This window comes from Acinonyx jubatus, chromosome D2 (genome assembly GCF_027475565.1).
Source record: "Acinonyx jubatus isolate Ajub_Pintada_27869175 chromosome D2, VMU_Ajub_asm_v1.0, whole genome shotgun sequence".
NCBI classification, from domain to species: Eukaryota; Metazoa; Chordata; class Mammalia; order Carnivora; family Felidae; genus Acinonyx; species Acinonyx jubatus.
Window position 1 is genome coordinate 2,324,668 of NC_069393.1, and position 22,936 is coordinate 2,347,603.

Consider the following 22,936-nt stretch of genomic DNA (forward strand, 5'->3'; position numbering starts at 1 on the left):
CGTCCTTTGATAATTTATATTTAAACAGCCACATGTGGCTAAGTGACTACATATTGGACAGTCCAACCTTAGATGTTTCATCTCTTAGAGAAAGACTAGAATCACCCACCCCAGATTCCCCTAACATCCTCCCCAGCGTACCTGACTGAGACCTTCGAGCTCCAAGCAACGGGGTCTAAGTGTTACTACTCTCAAGTATGTTTGAAAACATGATTTTCTTTTCCAGAAAAAGAGCCTGAGGTAAGGGCAAGAACAAGCACAGTGCTCCACGCAAGAAAGGTAACACCATCACCACGTGGGAAAACACATATGTTTTACATCTTTACTGGGGAGTTGTTACATCCGCAGAACCATTTTTCCAAATTTTCGAGCCAAGATTTATGCATTCCAGTGCGTTCAAAGCTTATCTCCAGCAAAACTGTAAGTAATAATAATAATTAACAACAACCAGTGGAGATGGGGTGGGGTGGGGGGAGCTGTTGGGTACAGGTGAAACAACACTGGCCAAATGTTGACAATTTTTGAAGCTTGGTAATGAGGACACAGGGATTCTTTATATTGCTCTGTTACTCTCTGTGTGTTGAAAAATTCAAAATAAAAAGTCTTTAAAAATAAGTATCCTTAGCAGGGGCTCAGTCGGTTGAGCATCCGACTTCGGCTCAGGTCATGATCTCACAGTTTGTGGGTTCAAGCCCCGCGTCGGGATCTGTGCTGACAGCTCGGAGCCTGGAGCCTGCTTCAGATTCCGTGTCTCCTTCTCCCTCTGCCCCTCCCCCGCTTGTGCTTTGTCTCTCTCTCTCTCTCTCTCTCTCTCTAAATATAAATAAACATTAAAAAAAATAATAAGTATCCTTAGACCTCACACATAATGTATAGAACAAAAGTGCTGGAAAGATGTAGCACAGAACAGAGAGTGGATCTAATTTTTAACATCACGTACTTAATTTTCTTTTTCTTATTTAATGGTTTGAAAAGGTGATACATTCAAGTACTAAAACAAAACGAAACAAAACCAATCTACAGTGCATCTCTATCCCTGTCTCCCAGTTCTAGCTGCCCAGACCCCTTCAGAATTTCTCTGCAAATATACACCTGTATTTTCTCTTTTTTTACTCCTAAAGCAGCACACCGTAGGATTATTCTGTATGTTGTCTTATACTTAACAACATATTTTTATTTAATTAAGTAATTAATTTATTATTATTATTTATTTTAGAGAGAGAGAGAGCATAAGTGGGGGAGAGGGGCAGAGGCAGAGAAAGAGAGACAGAATCCCAAGTAGGTTTCATACTCAGGGCAAAGCCTGATGCGGGCCTCGATTCCACGACCCTGCGATCATGACCTGAGCCGAAACCAAGAGTAGGACGCTCAACTGACTGAGCCACCCAGGCACCCCTGTTTTAAGAAATCTTTTTAAAGTAATCTCTATACCCAACATGGGGCTTGAACTCATGACCCCAAGATGAAGAGTCATACGCTCTGCCCACTGAGCCAGCCAGCCACCCCTCTTAACAACTTACTTAAGACATGTTTCCACCTCGGTACCTGGAGAGGGCATTCCTTTTTAAGCTGCATGGTATTACACTGTGCATGCGCACTGAAGTTTGATATGGTTCTGGGTAGTTTCCATTCCTTTGCTGGTACAAACACTGCTTCAGCGAAACCCGTTCAAATATTCTGTGTTTCTTCCTTCTTTTCCTTCTGGTATTCTCATTATGATATGTTACACTTTGTTTTTAATGTTTATTTGTTTTGAAAGAGAAAGAAAGCAAGAGTAGGGGAGGGGAGAGAGAGAATCCCAGGCAGGCTCCGTGCTGTCAGCTCGATCCCAGGACCCATGAGCCAAAATCAAGAGTCAGATGCTTAATCGACTGAGCCACCCAGGGGCCCCTGTTACACTTTTTGCAGTTGTTCCTCAGTCCTTGGATATTCTGTTCTGTGTTTGTTTAGTTGGTTTTCAGTCTCTGTTTTCCTTGCTTTTCGGTTTTCAAGGATTCTGTTGATACATCCTGCAGCTTTCCTCAACCAGGTCCAGTCTACTGAGAGGCCCATCAAAGGCGCTCTTCATTTCCACTGCGATGTGGGCTTTTGTGAGTTGCTTTTATCTCTAGCATTTTTTGGGGGGAGGGGTTCTTTCTTAAGATTTCCATCTCTGTATTACTGCTGCCCATCTGTTCTTGCGGGCTGTTTTCTTTATCCGTTAGAGGCCTTAGCATTTTAATCATGGTTGTTTTCAATTCCCAGTCTGTTTTCAATTCAACGGACCCTGTCCTGTCTGGTTCTGATGCTTGCGCTGTCTCTTCAAATTCTGTTTTTGCCTTTTGGGACGCCTTGTCATTTTTTTCTTGGTGGCTGGACATGGGGTTCCTGGGGAAGAAAGGAACTGCTGTAAATAGGCCTTTAGTGATATGGTGAGTGGGGGGGGAGCAGGGCTGTACTATCCAATGATGAGGTCTGTCTTTAGTGAATTTCAAGAGTGTTTCTCAGCTGTTTTCGCCCCCCTCGGGTGGGACAGGTTGGCTAGAGTGGGCTGGGGTTGGGTATTCCCTTCCCCAGTCAGCTAGGCTCTGCTAATGCCCCAGTAGGTTAGGCTCTGGTTAACTAGTCTCCCCTGAGGGCGGGCCTTAAGAAAAACAGAGTGCTCAACCCTATTTCAGGAAGTACCTTGCCCCGCCCCCTGCTGGAAGCCTCTGGATATTTTCCTCTGATACTAGGAGAACCTAGAAGGAGGTATATTTCACAATATGGTGGGTGATGAAATTTGAAGTGGGGTTCATGAGCTAAGAAAGAATTCTTGAGACTACTTTAGTGCAAAAAGGTGATTTTATTAAAGCACGGGGACAGGACCGTAGGCAGAAAGAGTTGCACTGGGGTTGTGAGGAATGACTGATTATATACTTTTAAGTTTGTGGAGGGAGGGGAGGGACGTATAGATAACAGAGGTCTCCAAGGAGTTTTTGGATGCTGAAAGCAGGGTCTCCCAGGACCCTGAAGATTTAGCTATTGTCAAGGTAAGGTTGCTTTTAGTTTTTAAGGAAGTGTCAACATTAAGCATTAAGGCAGCCATGAACGTCTTGGGGAGTATTACACTGACATCTATCAATGGGCTGCAGGCTGTAAGGGCATTTAATTTAAATGACATTTTTCTTGCCTTTGTTTCCCTCATCAGTGGGGGTCCCCCTGGAGTTAACTCTCAGAGTTTTGGGCACTGAGCCTCCAGTGAGCGTTCAGATTTCTCTGCCCCAGCACTGGTTTCTACCCTAAACTTCTTTCTGCTCTAGTAAGATAAGACATCCTATATCTGCCAACTGGTCTCTTCAGTCTGGGGGCGGACCCCACCTGTGCCCCACCCCCACCCCCACTTGTGGATCCAAGAAGACTGGCTGCTTTTTCAGTCTCTTCAGCTTTTACTTATCAGGACAGAGGGAGACTTCTGGGCTTACATGCAAAACCGGAAACTAGAAGTGTTCTTACAAACTTATTTACAGGGGCCTGGGTGGCTCAGTTGGTTTAGCCTCTGACTCGTGGTTTTGGCTCAGGTCATGATCTCACAGTTCGTGGCATTGAGCCCTGACTTGGGCTCTGTGCCAACTGTGTGGAGCCTGCTTGAGATTCTCTCTCTCTCCTTCTCTCTCTGCCCCTCCCCTGCTGGCTCCCTCTCAAAATAAATAAACTTTAAAAAATCTGATTCGTAAATCACATAAGTTTACGGAGTAAATTTAATTTAGGAAGTATGCTAATATTTTTGTAGAATAAATCTCCAGAAATGGATCGTAGGGTCAAATGGTTTGTATAGTTCCGTATTTTTTAAAATGTTTTATTTATTTTTGAGGCGGGGGGTGGGTCAGAGAGAAGGGGACAGAGGATCTGAAGCAGGCTCTGTGCTGACAGCAGAGAGCCTGACATGGGGCTCGAACTCATGAACCATGAGATCATGACCTGAGCTGAAGTTGGATGCTCATCTGACTGAGCCACCCAGGTGCCCCATAGCTCTGTAATTATTTCCAATCTGTAAATATCGCCAAAGTGCCAGTGACCCAGTTTACTGTAATTCCCCCTAGCAATGGCTGAGGCTACATGCACAAATATTTTAGAGACACTTCAACATTGGCGTGGATCCTGTAACTTTGAGGGACATGTTTAGCTAGAGAGGGTAAGTCAACATATTAGGTAAAAGGAATCAAATGTGACATTTAAGACATAAGCTCTTGCCCTGAAACTTTCCTACTTAAATGACACCTACTCACCTGTTTAGAAGGTTCATCTAAACAGCTAAGTGATATGTATCTTCATGCATACAGTGAAATTTCTTCAAGTTTGAGACTGTTTAATTTTGCCAATTACAAAGAATTCAGTAACGTACACGTCAGTGTTAATGGGGCACCTGGCTGGCTCAGTTGGTGGAGCATGTGACTCGATCTTGGGGTCATGAGTTTGAGTCCCACATTGGGCGTAGAGATTACTTAATAAGCAAAGAAATAAAATATCTTTAAAAAAACCCAAATTGGTGCTGATGCAAATAATCTGGTTTTATCTATCTCATTAACTCAAATCTGCCACTTTAAGGAAATTATAAATTATGATATCCTCTGTCAAAACACCATTAACTTTAACAGAATACTTACAACTGTAAATGGATAAAGCTTTGAAATAAAGACTGATCTATACTAGTGAGATGTCAACCATCAGACATAATCCAATAATCTAGCCTACTGGCTCAGAAGCCAGCCCTAGAAGAAAGTCTGTCTGAGTTCAAATCCCATCTAGGCTACTTATGGGAACTCTTTACAGGCTGAATTACTTGCAAATTACTTAACTTCACAAAACCTTAATGCCTTCAGAGACTGATGTGAAGATTAGATAAAATAACCTGTTAAAGGTGCTGTAATCATCGATAAATGGTTCTCCAAAGGAAGGTTTGCATGTTGTTTATCATACTTGAATTTTTTACATGTCAAATATTTTGATTCTTTTTTAAAATGTTTGTTTATTTATTTTGATATATATAGAGAGACAGAGAGAGAGCACGTGTGAGCGGGGGAGAATCCCAGGCAGGCTCTGTGCTGTCAGTGCAGAGCCCGACGTGGGACTTGATCTCACGAACTGTGAGATCATGACTTGAGCCAAAATCAAGGATCAGACGCTTAACTACTAACTGAGCCACCCAGGTGCCCTAAATATTCTGATTCTTATTGATGGAGCCACATGTCAAGAAAATTTCATCTTCAGAAAATGTACAAAGAAACACCAATTTGAAAGAATTCTGTGTATTAGTAGTGGTAGGGTTAAAGGTGGAGTGTAGAGAATGTTGCTTTGGCGTTGAACAGACCTGGCCTTGAGCACTGCCTCTCATGTTCAGTGGGGAGATGCTTTGGCCAAACAGCAACCTCTCTGTCTCTTTCCTTAGCTGGACAAGGACTAGAACAATTGCTATCTTCCAGAGTTACTGTGAGGGTCAAATGAGATAACGCCTGGAAAGGGCCCAGTGCAAACTAGGACCTTCATAACCGAGAACTGTCATTAGTTATTCGAATCATCCAGTCAATAATATTCATTAATCAGCATTTATCAAGTGTCTATGTTATGCCCAACACGGCTCTAGGGAAGCCAATGAGAAAAAATGAAATGCAAATATTCTGTATGTGTGGTGTGAGATTAAAACATACATGTGTTTCTCAACATAATGGGAATATATTTAACATACATATATCTTGCATGCCCCGTACAACTCTGTTAAAGAGTAAAATGGAATGGAGAGGAGGGTCAATGGAACGCCTCCTTATCTCTTTTTGTAAGAGCTCTAACTGTCCTATAAGCTTAGAGTGGCTAATTCTGATTTGAGGGGCTACAAGCCAGCTGTGTCACACTGTCTGATTTTTCATTCTGTTTGGGGACTGAAAGAAATGAGAATGTGTCTTATCATTTCATCATTATTATCAGGTCCCGCGCACCTCATGAATGACATAAGCATGACAAAGCACACACACACCATCATAGACCGATATTGCTAATGGATACCGATACAAAAATGTGAATGAAGTCTTCATTAGAATCAGGCAGTATATTAAAACAATTATATATTGCAACCAAATAGAATTAATTCACAGGGTGTAAGTGTGGTTCAGTGTTAGGAAATCGATTTTAAAAACTTATCCAATTAATATGACGTAGAAGAAAAATCACGATGCGCTCAGCGGACGCTAAGATTCATTTGGTATTTCAGAATCCATTCCGGACCTAAAAAAAATTAAAACAACTGTTAACTGTTAACACGAATAGGGAATCACTTCCTTAACATAATGACCAAAAGCCAATGTCAGGCTTCAATGGACAAATAGGAAAAACGCTCCTACCAGATACACATCCAGTATAATTCCTAATTCTTAGGTAGGAATATCAAGCAAAAAGAGTGATGTAACATAGTTCTGGATGTTCAACTTAATACAAATACTAAGAAAACTACGTAAGATGTGTAAAAATTGAAACGAGGCAAAATGATCTTTATTTGCAGGTGATGTGATTATATACTTGAAAACTCCAAAGAAACAACTGGGAAACTATTAAAACTCATAACCTAATTAAGGCACTGGTTGCAATATCTGTAATTAAAAATATATCATTTTTTTAATGTTTGTTTTTAACATTTTTAACATTTATTTATTTTTGAGAGGGAGACAGAGCGATCAGGGGAGAACAGAGAGGGAGGAAGACAGAGGATCTGAAGCAGGCCCATTGCTGTCTGCACGGAGCCTGATGTGGGCTGGAACCCACGAGCCACAAGATCATGACCTGAGCCGAAATCAGGTGCCCAACAGACTGAGCCACCCAGGCACCCCAAAATGTAATGTATTATTAAAATGGCACTTCTAGTCAGTGAGGAAAAAGGACAATTCAAAACTGTGAAAACAACGTGTTTATTGTGGGAAAATGGGATTCTTACATCATTCTTTAAAATGAACTATAAGTGGGAAAAAATCAAATATTAAAATGAACAAAAACATGACATTTTTAGAATCTGGGTAGGGTAAGAGTCTGAGTGATAAGGCCTTTCTAAGCCTGATGGAAAACAGAGAAGAAAAAAACCCCAGGTATACCTGGGTTCAATTAAAATTTACTATACTACAAAGGTGCCTGGGCAGCTCAGTTGGTTGAGCATCTGGCTTTGGCTCGGGTCGCGATCTCATGGTTGGAGGGTTCGAGTCCCACATCAGGCTTTGCGCTGACAGCACAGAGCCTGCTTTGGTTTCTCTCTCTCTGCCCCTCTCCACCTGTGCTCCTTCTCAAAAATAAATAAACATTAAAAAAAATTTTTTTAATTTACTATTCTACGTAAGTAGATAAATAAATGACAGTAGGAAAAACCGACAGCATTTCGTACTCATGAATTTCCCAAGTATTCAATAGAATCCGGCAAAATGGTAACACAAAGATAATCTAAGAATGGCAAAGAACATAAACGGGTAGATTACAAAAATACGAAATTGCTCACCTCACTCAAAAATTACAAACGAAACTAGGTACTAGTTTTTCACAGATAGGATTAGTAAAAATAAATTTTATTACTAATAAGAATAATCTGATTATTTAAAACTGGATGAATAAATGTGGACAGGTACTGTACATAGTTGGGACGAGGTAAAATGGTTCAACTTGCCTAATGAGCAATTTGGCAATGTTTGCCTAAATTTAAGGTAGAGTTTGGTAGAGCAATTTCTAGAAATGCATCCTATAGACATATTCACGCATGTAAGCAAAGATATACGTACAGGGAACTTTTTTCAGGAGTTTTTGTAACATAAAAACCTGAAGCCAACAAAGTATTGTAATTGGAAAATGCAAAATCATGATAAATCCATCCAATGTGACTGAATACTGTTTAAATCACGGGAAAAAAAAAACCCCAAAACCCAGTCGGTGTAGCTACAGGTATTCACGTAAGAGTCTTAAAAATACTGAATTGGTGAGTAAAAGCAAGATACGGAACAGTTATGTATAGTACAATCTAATTTCTTTTTTCTTTCTTTTTTTTTTTTTTAGTATTTATTTCTAGGAGCCCTATGTGGGGCTCAAACTCAATGAACTGTGAGATCATGACCTGAGCCAAAGTCGGATGCTCAATGGACTGAGCCATCCAGGTGTCCCCAGTCCAATTTCTGAGGGAAAAAAATGTACGAGAAACTCTTGAGTGGCAACCTCTGGTGAGTGGGTCACTGGGTCACCGGGCTTGGGTGCAATGACCCTTTTTACCTCACACCTTTCTGCGTGGGCTCAAGCTTTCTTAATAAGCACGAATTAATGACCCCACCTTTCTTGCCTCCAATATTTGAAACATCTTCCGTGTGTCCCTGCAGCCCATCCTAGCCTGTGCCTCAGGTACTCCCGTTTGTGTCCCTGCTCACCTTTGCTCTTCCTTTTCCTTTGTGCATTTAAATCTTGTCCATCCTTCAAGGGCCAGCTCAAAGGCCAACAAATCCATGAGGACTCTCCAAACTTCTCAAAATAATGCTGCCCTCTTCCTTCTCAGTATTCCCACGAAATTACTGAGCACGAAAATGACAACACACAGGGTTTTGGGGTTTTTTGCAATGCTGTCTGCACTCAATTATTTAATTGATGTAATTTGCATCACACTGTTGTGTATTTCATTTACTTTCCAACCTATTTTCCAATTTTTTATTCTCTATTTTTTCCAAGTCAAGCATTTCAGAGAAAGCATGCTCAAATTTATTTTGTCCTCCCCACCCCACGTTATAGTCCATGTGAGGCACGGCATTCAACAAATACTTTTACTTTTTAAATCAATCATATGTGAAAGCTCCCTCAGGATCTATATGTATCAAAAAAACAGACCCTTGTCATTTATGTTCCTAGGTCCTGGGTCACATGGCCGACATTACATTTCCTTCATTTAGGGATGTGCAAATGGCATCAAATCCACTTTTTAGAGCCAATTCACACTTTGTGTGTCTGAAATTTCCCATTCAAGAGAGTCCCCCAAAAACAGATCTGATTTGATCACAATTTGGATAGTAAGCAGAACACTTATTTAAATTAGCTAACAGCTTCCTACCTATCATCCCCATATACAAAAATAAACCAAAAAAACCCCCCAAAAACCAAAAAAACAAAACCTGGGCTCATAAAACAGTATTTCAGTAACAAGGATGTAAGAATACTGAATCCTAATTAAAGAAGAGAGATATAACATTGTAATACCAATTTTATCCAGCGTAAGAAAAATTTTAAGCTTTATTTTGATAAAACATTTCAGATTCCCTCATATCACAGCATATCAATAAGCAAGATGTACATGTACTGATTTTATCCTACATGTCAAGCCCCAAATTCCCAATCCCAGGTAAGCAAGTTGCAAAATACAAGTGCCGATAATTTAACTATAGGTAGTATTTTAAAGAAAAGTGAGTGTTCAGCACTTTAAGTTAAATGAGGCTTTAATCAAAGAGAGACAATACCACAGGGTGTCTTTTTTGCAACAGTAATGAATTCAATCAAGTCTGTGATTCCAAGCTCGAGCGACAGTGTTCTGTTTGAGGCAAACAAGCAAAGGCAATCAACTCTTCGGTGGTATATTACAGTATGTACTATATATTTTTGGACAATTTCATTCCATTTTTAGCACTTGGGAATCTAAGGAAACAAGAATTAGAGAAGAGCTCTGATTCCACTTTGGGGAATGCAATGTAATGGCTCTGTCTTGGCACAAAGGTAAACTGTAACACTGGTGGTGGTCTTTGATCAACTTCCCACGGTAATTGAATCACCAACAACTATAACTCTGATCAAGGAACACACAGATTTTACCAGAAGAAAATTCTGTACTTCCAGTTTTAAAAAGCAAACAGTTCTATGAAGACGCAACCATTTGAATTATCTGAGTATATACATTTAAGTTTTTACAACTTCATGCCTTAAGTTTTGACTTCCAAAGTATCATTTCCTGGACCCAACATCAAATATTTACACTCTATGTGTTTCACACAATATAATTTTAGAAACCGTAAGTTGCACAAAGTAATCGTAAAAGTTTTTATCAAATTCATGTTTCCAGTGATCTTAAAAAAGACAATTTATAGTTGTTTTTTTGTTATCTAGAAAATCCTAACTGTACGTGAAAAATTAATCAAAGAAAATCTGTAACTCTGATAATTTTCCACCCTTAAAAGGCATCGCTAAAAATAAATAAAAGGGCTCCTCTGCCAGTGAGTAATGACATCAAGGAGCTTCGCAACCCTAAACCACTCTTGAAAGCAATTTTAAGTTTTACCTAATTTCCACTCTTAGTATATTTTAATTCAGGAAAAAGATATGACCTTTTGAAGTCCATGGCATCAGAAATGGCACTTTTGGACAAGAATCACAACTGAAAGCTAGTGGAAAAATGAACCTGAGCACAATTTCTCTCCACGGATGAGAGATATGCTCAAGGTACAGTAGAAACAGTAGTTCAGAAACCTTGAGAAGCTCAAATATCTTGAGCTATTTTTGTTTCACTAAACAATCTGAAGTAAGCATTATATTCACTTTTAAGAATAAAGGAAAATATAAAACATGAAACATGCAGTAGGAGTCACCAAAAGTTCGTTTCCTCCCTTTGCTTTGGGCACACTGTCTCACTTTTTTGTTCTCTACTTTGTTACAAAAAAACCCAAAAGCAGATCTCTGCTCAAAGCAGTCATACTTGAGAACACTATAGGGTGTGCATATGATTTTTTCTCTTTTCCCATCCACCCAGACCTGAAATCTACATAAATATTTCCATGTATACTTTTCTCCCATTTGCATGAAGTCTGAGCCACTATATAATTTACACGGAAAAAATCGGGGGAGGCAGCTAAAAATCACTGGCGGTTGCCAGGTTCCTCAGTCTGTCCTGCTTCTTTAATCATTTTTATTTTTTTAATATGATAAAGACAAAAGCTCCAGCTGGAAATTCACACAGTTCAGGAGCATGTTGAAAATGTTTTTTACCATAGTCCTTAAGATTCAAGTAAATGCTCCCAAATCAAGTATCATAAAGCTGCTAATTAGCAGCTCAAAATAATCAGCCATTCAAATGACGCTGGAAATGTTTGCTGAACTGTTTTTATGAAAGCTCCCCCTTGTATTCTAGAAGGTTCCAAGTACTAGTCCACAAACTAGCCACTTTTAAGAAGGAATTCTTTTGACCAAAATGTACCCTAAAACCAATCTTCTCAATTCCTTTCTTTTCCCAAAGTTGTTCAATCACATTTTAAGGTGGGGAAGTATATGACCCAGGGTGTTTTGTATGGAACTGTACTCTTTAAGAAACCTAACATTTTAGTCAACGGGGAAACTTCACAACATACTTAAACCGTATGTATTTTAGATATGATTTCTCTGTGCTGCATAAAATATACTGTAAGGAAGTGTGTTTTGACTCAAAGGATACACTGAAATGCTGCAGTATGACAACATATTCTTAGCATAACTTAAAAGGAAAGCATGTATTTTAACAATTCCAATGTTTTGTCATTGGGGCTTAATTGGAACTTTCTTTTCTTTTTCCTTTTGATTCTGCATTTCTGTTTGAGAGGGCATCTTTTATTTTTAAGCTGTGTTTGAGACTATAAAGAATATGCTAATGCAACTTAATATATAAATATAAATAATATATGAGCAACATATACGTATACATATACCCACGACGCGAGCATCAGACCACTGATGTTGTACTTTCGGGATTCACACGAATGAGTCTAGATGCGTTCCTCAGGTCCTGGAGTTGCTTGGCAGGTTTCCCCACACCTTCCTCAAACCTTTTCTCCACCACGGGGAGGACGGTCTCATATAGAAAGGATGCATTCTGTCTGATAAAGGCCTTTTTCTCTGGATCCTGCTCACACCGAAGGCTATAATCCACATGCTGCACAGCGACCAAAATGATCTCCACCAGGCTCTCCAAAAGTACCATGTGCAGCTCGGGGAAATACAGCTTCAGTGCCTCTTCCAAGAAGCCCATGGTCTGTTTGGTAAAAGCAACCACCGTGTAGCTCAGGTTCACCCAGCAGTCATCCCCGGTGTACTGCTCAAAGTTCCTCACCCCACAACTCTTCATCTCCTCTTTGAGCTTGCCCAGGGCCTCTGGAGTCATCAAGTTCATCCTCCTCCACATCTCCTCAGAGTTGCGATGTTTAGTGGCTTCGATGATAATTTCTTTGTAACTGTGCAAGGCCCCTTGGATGTCTTTCACCAGAAGGGCATGGATGATGAAGGTGAGGTCCAGTCCGATGTCACCCAGTTGCTGACAGTGCTCCTTGGCCACTTTGACACACTCAGCCGCTGTAGAGAGGCTCTCCTTACTGTCAAACACCTGCTTGCTAAAAGCATCCACGAACATGCCCATGGCTGATCTCGCCCAGACCACAAAGGCAGAGTAGCAGCCACTGTCAGTGCCTGCAAAATCCGTCTCGAATTCCCTTGCAGTCTCAAGGAGGCTCGTAAAGAAGACGTGGCATAGCTTATGGATGTAGAGTAAAGTGGCACCCTCGATGCGAAGCTGGCGGATTGCGGTATGCACAGCTGCTGCCCTGTTTCTCAAAAACAGCTCACAAGCCTTTGTGCACTGGCCAAGCCGGATTAGTTGAGAAACTGCCCTTCGAGTAGCCTTGGGACCACCTCTCAGGGAACGATCTGGGGAGAGTTCAAAAACTAGCACTTCCGTGAGCTGTCGGACGCGCTCATCCACTTTGGCCCTTAGTTCTTTAACAGGCGGTGGGCTGGGCTTATCTTCCAGGTAATGGTTCAATTTGTCCAGCAGGTCAACGGCCCCTTCAAAGTCTCTCTGGGCGATACAGACATCCAGGTCTTCAGGCAACTCCTGGATCCACTCCATTGAGAGGTCCACCTTCTCTTCTTCTACCTCAGGAACAGCTGGTTCGTCGTCTTCTTCGTCCTCAAATGGGTTACTGGCCTTGGAAGGCACCTGCGGTGGTCCTCGTGGGGCCGCTGCCTCCTCCTGTTCCCTGCGTCTTTTTTCACTGAGGGCCCTCTTGGTTTCCTCCAGCACTTCCAGCCACTCTCGTTTGATTTTAGCATTTTCCGCCTGAAAAATACGGCTCTCGGGAAACATTAGCAGCTTGAACATGTCTTTCATGGGCGGGTTGTCCTTGACATTGACCACGGCCAAACCATCCAGGGGATAGAGGGCGTTGTAGCGATACATCCCACGCCTCTGAGGCAGCCAGGTGGCCACCAGCAAACAGTCGTTCATGAGAAAGCCGTGCACCCGCTGCAGTTGGGCCATGTGGTCCGCCTCGTATTCCACCAAATCCCCGTTGTACACCAGGTACTGCCCCGGCGTCTCCAGCAGGTGCCTGCAACCTTCCACCTTCTCAAGCAGAGTGGTAAGAGTGCGCTGCTTCCCTTCCTCGCCCGGACCCGCACCGTCGCGGGAGGCGCCCCCGGGTGTGGGAAAAAAGCCAGCCTGGCCCCGCAGGTGGTCTCGGCCCCCCGCGCCACCTCCTCCTTCCTCTCCTCCAGAGGCCGCGGCGGCCCCGGCGGCGGCGGCGGCGGCAGCCGGGAGCAGGGTAAGCGGGATGCTCTCCAGGCTGCTCTTCTGCTCCGTCAGCAGATGGCTGAGCTGATACATCTCGCTCTCCAGGTAGGAGATCTCGCGGGCAGTCTCTATGAACTGCCGGTAGTTCTGGTACACGTTGCGCTTCAGGTTCTGCGCCGTCTCCTCCGCCAGCGCCTGGATGCGCTGCCGGTGCTCCTGCAGGTCCCGGTCCCCGTCCGACTGCTGCGAGAGCTGCTTCACGTACAGCCGGGCCTCAAAACCCCCCGATTCCAGCTGCCGCCGCAGACGGCTCGCCCCACTGTCCGACATCGCCATCGCCATTTCCCTCCGAGTCTCACGCAGTCGCTGTCACTACCGCCTCCGCGGGTGCCGCCGCGGTCGAGACCCACCCAAGTCCCGCGGAGCTCCAGGGCTGAGGAAGCAGGACGGAAGGGAGACGAGTACGCCTGCGCCCGGGTCTGGGTTTCAGACTGCGCCTGCGCAGGGGCCGAGCGCAGACAGCGCGCCTGCGCGGGAACGCCAGCGGCTAGGGCTCATGCGCCGGAGGCTCTGTTGCGGAAGAGAGTGGAGGGCGAGGCAGCGAGACGTGGGTACTGCGCATGTTCTGAGCGTGACGTTGGTATTTGAAGTTAGTGGCGAAGCGTAAAGGCGGTAACCGGTTTCTTGAAATCTTCCTCTAGACCAAGGCCTGGGAACCCACGTTTTGAGCCCACTAAGAGGTGTCATGCTGAGTTTTCTACTTTAAGCCGCAGATCTTGGCTTCGGCGTTTGGGGCAAATTCAGTTCTCGTTCTCGGGCCGGTTATTCTTGAATTCTCGCGAGATCGGCGCGCTGCCCCGAGGGTAGCTCGAGAGCCGGTATCTCCTAGGAGCCGGGTCAGGCCGACGCCGCCGCTTCAGAGAGGTGGGGTCGCGGCCTCCCCCGGGGGCCCGCTTAACGCCGGCGAACGCCGCCTGGGATCCCGGCAGAGATGGATGAGGATCTGGTGTTGGCACTACGGCTTCAGGAGGAGTGGAACTTGCAGGCGTCGGAGCGCGACCGGGCCCAGGCGCCCCTGTCGCTGGTGGACGCGTCCTGGGAGTTGGTGGACCCAACCCCGGATTTGCAGGCCCTGTTTGTGCAGTTCAACGATCGGTTCTTTTGGGGCCAGCTGGAGGCTGTCGAGGTGAAGTGGAGCATGCGAATGACCCTGTGAGTCTCGAACCCCGCTGGGGAAAAGAGACCGGCTGGCAGCTCTTCTGCAGCCGCCGGCCGCGAACTTCTCTTTCTCCGTCCCCAGTGGTCCCAGGGTCTGTGAAATGCGGGGGGTGGAGGGGAGTGTCGGTGTCGGTGTTGTTTTGGGCCAGCATCTCCTGGTGTATCTCTCCCTTCCCTTCCCTTCTCTTCTCTCTCTCTCTCTCTCTCTCTCTCTCTCTCTCTCTCTCTCTCGTGCTCAAACAACTTGAGGAAAGCTGTGTGGGCCATCTCGCCAAGAGTTTGATTTATAAAGGACACAGTGAGGGGCGCCTGGGTGGCTGAGTCAGCTAAGTGTCTGACTCTTGGTTTTGGCTCAGGTCATGATCCCACGGTTGGTGAGTTGCATCCCCCTCCCCCATTGAGCTGACAGTGTGGAGCCTGCTTGGGATTCTCTCTCTTTCCCTCTCTCTGTTCGCGCGCACGCGCTCTCTCTACCGAAATAAATAAACTTAAAAAGCAAATAAAGGACACAGAGAAAAGGATATTCCTTTGTTTTTTGTTGTTTTTGAGAGAGAGTGAGCACGAGCGGGAGGGGGGGGCAGGGGGAGAGGGAGAGAGAATCCCAAGCAGGGAATCTCCACACTGAGTGTGGAGCCCCAGGTGGGGCTCGAACTCAAGGACCTGAGATCATGAGCGGAGCTGAAAGCGGGAGCCACCCAGGGGTCCCGAAAGGATATTTCTCTGAATCTCCCGTCGCTTGAAAATCAATTAACACATTCCAGATTTGTCTTATGGTAGTGCTTTGGGACCCAGGAGGGAGAAGCGAGTCTGCCCCAAAAAAAGAATGCTGAGGACACAGGGAAGCCTCCCAAGGGTGGGTGTTGTCCTTTTCCATGCTCGTTAAGATACCACCACTTAGTAGTGAGCTCAGGTGTTAGAAGGGGGACAGGGTTGACCGTTTCCGTATTGCTGGACCCAAGGGATCTTAGGGGATGCCTCTAAAAGGATCCCTTTCCCACCAAGGAGAGAAGTCCCAATTTGAAATCATCTATTCCTGCACATGAACTGAGCTAACAAGTTTAAGATGGGATTGTGTTCTATGTGCTTGTCTTTGAAGTGCTACACGACAGCCTTAAGTAAGCCAGGTTAGGATAATGATACAAAACTCTGTAAAGAACAAATCTCCTTCATAGAGGCTTCTGTTACCGCTTTGGAGACGTGCTCATGGCGACCTGGCTGTAATCACCGCAAACCGATTACAGTTTGTAGGGAGGAGACTGGGCGCAGCAGAAGAGGATGATCTTCTTTGGGCTCTTGCAGCCTGGCAAGGCCAAGGGACAGTCACTGCCTGGCTGGGGCAAGGGATGGCACTACCATTCACACATCTTTCTCCCTAGGGTGAGATGCAAATATCTCCTGACAAAGAGGGTGTCCTGGTGGGAACTAGTGTGAAGTGATTTACTCTTTCATTTCGGTTTCCCTTTTGTGTATATTTGGTAAATAATGCTTTTGTGGTGGTTGTTTTCCAGGTGTGCTGGGATATGCAGCTATGAAGGGAGGGGCGGAATGTGTTCCATCCGGCTCAGTGAACCTCTTTTAAAGTTGAGACCGAGAAAGGATCTTGTAGAGGTATCCTTTGCATAAACTTGGTTCTTACCTCAGTTATTTAAAAATGCTTATTATTGATTTAGACTGATGTGAATTCACCTATACATGTAAAAAAAAAAATTATTTCCTCACAACTTTTTTATAAATTTTTTTTTTTCAACGTTTATTTATTTTTGGGACAGAGAGAGACAGAGCATGAACGGGGGAGGGGCAGAGAGAGGGAGACACAGAATCTGAAACAGGCTCCAGGCTCTGAGCTGTCAGCACAGCCTGACACGGGGCTAGAACTCACGGACCGCGAGATCGTGACCTGGCTGAAGTCGGATGCTTAACCGACTGCGCCACCCAGGTGCCCCTCCTCACAACTTTAATTGCAGGGCCAATAATAATGATTACCTTATATTTTTATGGTTCTTCACAGTTAAAGTTTTTCAGGTATAATACCGGATTTGAGCTTTACAACCACCTTGTTTATGTGCAGTGTGTGTTGTCCTCATTTTTATAAATGAAGAAATTTAAGGTTCAGAGAGCATAAGTAAGCTAGTTTAAGTTACATACTAAGAAGCAGAGAAAAATCAGGACCCATATCTTCCTATTGAGGCACACAAATTTTGATTGTCCTCTGTTCAGCCACAATGACGCTGTCCTCCCCAGAACATCTCGCTGAGCTGGTAGAACCAGCCCGCGTGAGTGAGGGCACTTGACTAGCAAAATGGAGCCATAGGAGCTCCCGGATTATGGTTAGTTTGAGTTTAGAAGATGTCTGAAATTCCTCAAGATATACCCAGTATGACTTGTCTTGCCCCAATTGTATAACTTGAAACGTAGGCACCAAAGAAGATAGAGTGGTAGAGGCTGGATGGGACGTACATTAAAATATGCTTGGAAATACAAAAGATGCTGTTTTTAAGGATAAAAAAGGTAATGGGTTGCAGAACACTGAATATATTTAACACTCTTGAGCTGTACACTTAAAAATAGTTAAGATGTTAAATTTTGTGTTGTGTTTTTTTTTACAATTAAAAAAAAAAAAGTAAATGGCTACTAAATGTAAAATGGTACAACAGGAATACTTGATTAATAAAAAAGAAAGGAGGAATAAAGGAACAAAGCCCTCCAAAAAGAAGGGTAGGTGTGAAGACGATATCAGTAATTATATTAAATGTAAATGGACTAAGCACTGGTTTAAGACATGGAGTGACATACTGGATTAAAAGAGGTGTGCTTAAAGTCACACACACGTTAAATGTGAAAGGTTCAGAAAAAGTATATCATCCAAAACCCTAACAGAAAGCTGTTGCAGCAAACTAAAGGTCTTAAGGGAAGAAGTTTTACTAGAAAAAAAAGTTCCCGTCTTATAATGGTAAAATAATCTATTAAATAAAAACACATAATGATTCTAACAGTAATAATGTAGCTTTAAACTACATGAAGCATAAATTAGTAGAAGCAAAAAGAGAAATAATCGACCCATAATCATAGTTGCAGATGTTAAACACAACACTCTTGGTAACTCAGTGAATAAGCAGAAAAAAAACTGTAGACATAAAACAAAAAAGTTGAACATAATTAACCAAATCAACCTTCTGAGGAGCCCTAATTAGAGTAGTAGTTGCATAATGAATATTTATTGTGTAAATGATTAAGGAAACACACGAACAGTGTTCTTTTTAAAGGTAATGGGCGATGGGGGCGCCTGGGTGGCTCAGTCAGTTAAGTGTCTGATTGCAGCTCGGGTCATGATCTCAGTCTGTGAGTTCAAGCCCCACTTTGGGCTCTGTGCTGACAGCTCAAAGCCTAGAGCCTGCTTCGGATTCTGTGTCTCCCTCTTTCTGCCCCTCCCCCACTCACTCTTCTGTCTCTCTGTCTCTCTGTCTCTCTCTCTCAAAAGCAAATAAACATTACAAAAAAAATTTTTTTAAAGTAACGGGCAAGAAGAGAACGGAAAATGTGTGGTAATGCTGTCAAGTGAGCATTTGCTATTGTTAGAAAGTTACAATATCAGATCAGTGTAAGAAGGCCCACGGAGGAACAGTGTGACGGAGGAACAGTGTGACTCTGGCCTGTACATAAAGTAGCGACCCATATTATAATGAATAGGATTCAGGAAAGGAAAGGACTGAGTCTGGTTGAGGACAGAGAAGAAAAGCTTCATATGCGTGTATTTTATTACTACCTAACATCACCACTCCTGCCTCTCACTCTTTATTGAGCACGTATTATATGCCAGATTTTGGACTAGTGTTCATCTAGTTAATAGCTAATCCAGTGTGTCCCTTTCCCGTAGCCCTGCAAGATTAGGATATCCCCATTTTAGCGACGAGCCGCAAGTTGTAACTTGTCCAAGGTCTTGTGCATAATAAGTGACAAACCCTTGTGGTAGGCTCTAGTTTCCCTGGCCCTAAAGCTCTTGTCCTGTCCCCTCATCACTACCGCTGTGTAATTGCTACTGCTGCAAATGAAAACATGGAGCTGAGCCTCACAGGACAGATCGGATTCTGACAAGTAGAGATGGTACAGGAAAACTACTCTTGGCAGAAGGAATAGGATGCTGTGAGCAAAATTGAGGCGTGAATCTCAGGGCATATGGAGGACTAGAAGTAGTTGCTTTTGGCCAGGTAGAGAACCCAGTGGTGGGAAATAGAGGTGTTTTGGGACCGTGTTGAGTAGAACCTTGAATCTAGCCTAAATGTGGAAAATAGAAAATACATAAAAATAGAAACGTTCAGTGTGGTGCCGTGTGCCGCTTTCAGGATGTTTCCGTTGAACCCCAACTTAGGGATCTAAATTTATTCCTCCTTTGTAAGAATAGTTACTGATCATGACTTTAGAATGTTGGACAAAATTGAAATGTAGAATGCCCTTTGAATTTGAGTCCTAGTAGAGTGGCATTTACTTGAAAAGATTAAGTTCATTTTCAGAGGTACAGAGTCGATCATTGTAAAAGGGGTGTTTTCACAATGACCAAGTTACAGTGCTTGACACACCCGTTTTTCTGTTCGGCATAATTTGATAAGCCTACAATTCATTAATGGCAATCTGGTTCTTCTGGCAGGAATTCTTTTTATAAAAATTAGGAACAAGGTTTGTTCTTGAAGACCTGTATGACTTTCACTTTTTAAAAAACGTCTTCCTATTTGTTAGGACCAATTATGAAACAGCAGCTTTAAATACGTTTAATTCTGCACCTATACGTCTGCATTCGTGGTGTGGGAATGAGCAGGAGCGTGGTGATGGTGTTGTTTTAAGTGAGAGATTTTTGGAATTTCTCTAAGTACAAACTCAGACGAAATCTGGGCCAGTCACAGGATTTACCTTCAGATGCTATTCACCAGAGCAGTAGGTTTTAGTGTTTGTGTGTTTTAAAATTTTACATACTCAGAAATCCCCAAACTATGGAAAGCTGTACACAGAGAAATGTCCCACCCCATCCCTGCATCCAGAACTCCCCAATTACTGTATGATACTCTTGCCATTAGTTTCTTTTTTCTTTTATTGTTGTTTTGCAAATATTTATGTCCATTCTTATTCCCTCTCCTGATCACATAACATACCTCTTACACGATATATTGTGTACTGTCTTCTGCCTTTCACCTTTTTCATTAAAACCATGAATGGGGGCGCCTGGGTGGCTCAGTCGGTTAAGCGGCCAACTTCGGCTCAGGTCATGATCTCACACTCCGTGAGTTCGAGCCCCGCGTCGGGCTCTGTGCTGACAGTTCAGAGCCTGAAGCCTGTTTCAGATTCTGTGCCTCCTTCTCTCTCTGACCCTCCCCTGTTCATGCTCTGTCTGTGTCTGTTTCAAAAATAAATAAACATTAAAAAAATAAAAAAAATAAAACCATGTACTCTGTAGGTTCCTCCAAATGATTTCAGAGATCTTTTTCATTTTTTTTTTTAACTCTGTATAGAATTTTGTAAGGATTTTCCATAGTTCATTCAACCAGGTCTCTATTGCTAGACACTTACTTGCATTGTTTTGCTACCATAAACAATGCCACAATGAAAATACCTTGCACCTATGACCTTTCCTATTAGCCTAGGTATTGCTGGGTCAAGGGATAAATGCTTTTGTCATTTTGTGAGATGTTACCAAATTCTCTTCCGTGGGGGTTTATAAAACATTTTGCACCTCCTGCCAGAGACAGCTGGGAACGTTTGCTTCCCTTAGCTTTACTAATGGGGTCAAACTTGGGGAATTTACTCCTCTAGATAAGCGAGAGGTAGCATGAATTTGTAATTATTTTTATAAATGAAGTCGAACATTTCTTTTCATGTTTATGGGTCATTTACGTTTTTCTGTGAGCCATCTATAACCTTTGCCCACTTAAAAATTGGATTTTAGGTCATTTTCCTGTTGACTTCAGTCGGTCTTATGTTTGAAGAATTAGTAGCCCATGAGAGGCATTGCACGTTGTTCTGAATTTGTCTTTTCACTCAATGCCGCTTTCTCCCCCATGCGGAATTTTAAAGTTCTTATGTAGTTGAGCTCATTGATCTTTCCTTTTGGATTCTGAGTAAGAATTAAAAGGGCTTTCCTGCGACAGGAGTCCTTGACCCGGGATCTGCAGAACTTCAGATATCATGCGCTGAGTTTTGTGAATGTATGTGTACATAATTTTTCTAGCAAAATGGTTCATGACTTAACAGTTTCTGAAAGGAGCCTGTGATCCAAGGGAAGTTAGGTCCCCAGGTAGAGAAGGAAAATGCATTTCTCTCTTCAAAAGCGCCCTAACAAATGCATTTGTATGTTTCTGTTTCAGACCCTCTTGCATGAAATGATCCACGCCTATCTATTTGTCACTAATAACGATAAAGACCGGGAAGGGCACGGCCCAGAGTTCTGCAAACATATGCATCGCATCAATCGCCTGACCGGAGCCAACATAACGGTGTGTAAAGCCGCGCGCGTTTATGATTTTTAGTCGTTAGTTACTCTGTACTTCCTGGGGCTTCACTAAAAATAGACAACAGGGTGGAAACGAATACCGACTTTGAGGATTTTCCACGGTGGGTGGTAAGACAGGCCGAGAAAAGCTGACTGGCTTGTTTGGGCCTCACAGTAGCGCCCTTGCTGTCGCCTCGTGGCACATCTGGTGTGACATGTTGTGCATGGTTACCGCAGGCCCGCGATACCTCTGGGTTATGACATTTGTCTCTTTGTTAACTTAGTTTTCCGGATTACGGCCTCCTCCTCTGATCGTTCCTGTGCTCTGTCGTTTCATGTGTTGTTACACTCACTGAAAGTCTTCCTTGATTCCTCTTTCTGCATAATATTGTAGGAAGTGGAGCCTGGGGTCAAAAAAGTGTGAGGAGTCCTGACTGCTTGGATTGAGATTCTGGCTCTGTGGATGGTTAACTGGGGGGCCTCCTCCCTAACTTCTCTGCACCCCCGCGTACTCCCGGGCAGCACGAACTCATCTGCGGGTCCTTGGGGGGGATCAGAGGAGAAAATACAAAACGTCGTAGCCTGGTTTGAGCACAAGTTAAATACCAGTTGTTTTTATTACTGATGCATTTTATCAAGTGACCGTAATGTCTTTTTAGTTTTTTTTTTTAAATTATTTTGAATGTTTATTTATTTTAGAGAGAGAGAGAGAGAGGGAGACACAGAATTCAAAGCAGGCTCCGGGCTCTGAGCTGTCAGCACAGAACCCGACATGGGGCTCGAACCCACGAACCGTGAGATCGTGACTTGAGCCGAAGTCAGACACTTAGCCGACTGAGCCACCCAGACGCCCCCGTACTGTCTTGTTTCGAAGTGAACTTTCCACCCCCTGTGCCTCTCCTCCTACATCCTCTTCCTAAAATAGGCCATTTCCTCTGTTTTCTGTCAAATGCACTTCATCTTTGCAGTGGGCTAGACCTTCTCCCTCCTTTGAATGTCCTCAGCAGCTCTTGTACCTTTTATAATATTTTATTCTGCTCTCAAACCTCTGAACACCGGGTAGCTCTTGTTTCTCCGTAGACCTCTGTATAGGGTGTGTAATGCAGTGCCCCGACGGGGCCTTAACAAATACCGAATTGGACTGAACCAAATAGAATCTTAGTTCCTACAAAGATTAAATTCTTTGGTGTTTTGGTTATTTCCTGCCTTTAAAGGGCGGTAAAGACCGGTGTGGTGGAAAATGGAAATGTTCACCTTCTGTGTGTTTTTTTTTTTCTAGCTATTGGTTTTCATTTTCTCCAGAGCTCTTTTCATTATCACATAGAGTTCCTTCAACGTCAAGAAAGTAGCTTGCATTAAAAATCAGTCCCATCAAATCCAGATTAGCAGAAGAAGTATGGAGCTGCTAGTACAGTACAAAAGGCTTTTAGTTTCCTCACTGGTGTTTTCACTTTAAGCAAAGTCCTGGTATACTTCCTCTTGTTCACTTGGAAAAAGAGCATCTATTCTTTTATCTCGGCTGTCTGTGTGTTTTCATTTAGGAGGTTTTATCGAGTGGACACCCCTTGCTTTTACAGGTTACATCCTGTTATAACAAACTCCACAGGGCATCCAGTTTCGCAATTTTATTTTAGTGACTACGTCGTTAAAGAAGTCACATCCCCATGCTGGAGGAGGAGTTACAGGACTTGGAAGCAAAACAGATC

General features: G+C 43.3%; 2 protein-coding genes across 3 annotated transcripts in view; one reads left to right on the top strand and one right to left on the bottom strand.

The window, feature by feature from the left end:
• Positions 1–9,215: 9,215 nt before the first annotated feature.
• On the bottom strand, positions 9,216–14,024 carry EXOC8 (exocyst complex component 8). The gene has a single exon (XM_027046934.2). It carries the CDS (start codon positions 13,877–13,879, stop codon positions 11,696–11,698), a length of 2,184 nt encoding a protein of 727 aa, XP_026902735.1. The 5' UTR covers positions 13,880–14,024; the 3' UTR covers positions 9,216–11,695.
• A 69-nt stretch (positions 14,025–14,093) lies between these two features.
• The window catches only part of SPRTN (SprT-like N-terminal domain), a 40,326-nt gene continuing 31,483 nt past the window's right edge, over positions 14,094–22,936 (top strand). For both annotated transcript variants that reach the window (XM_027046935.2, XM_053207430.1), the window contains exons 1-3: positions 14,094–14,749; positions 16,264–16,363; positions 21,106–21,234. In XM_027046935.2, coding sequence (XP_026902736.1) covers positions 14,529–14,749; positions 16,264–16,363; positions 21,106–21,234 — 450 coding nt within the window. In that variant the 5' untranslated portion in view covers positions 14,094–14,528. The remainder of the gene's footprint in view (positions 14,750–16,263; positions 16,364–21,105; positions 21,235–22,936) is intronic.

What these genes read in the sequence shown, in the direction of transcription:
- EXOC8 (XM_027046934.2), bottom strand. Translation starts at nt 13,879, where the DNA reads ATGGCGATGGCGATGTCGGACAGTGGGGCGAGCCGTCTGCGGCGGCAG.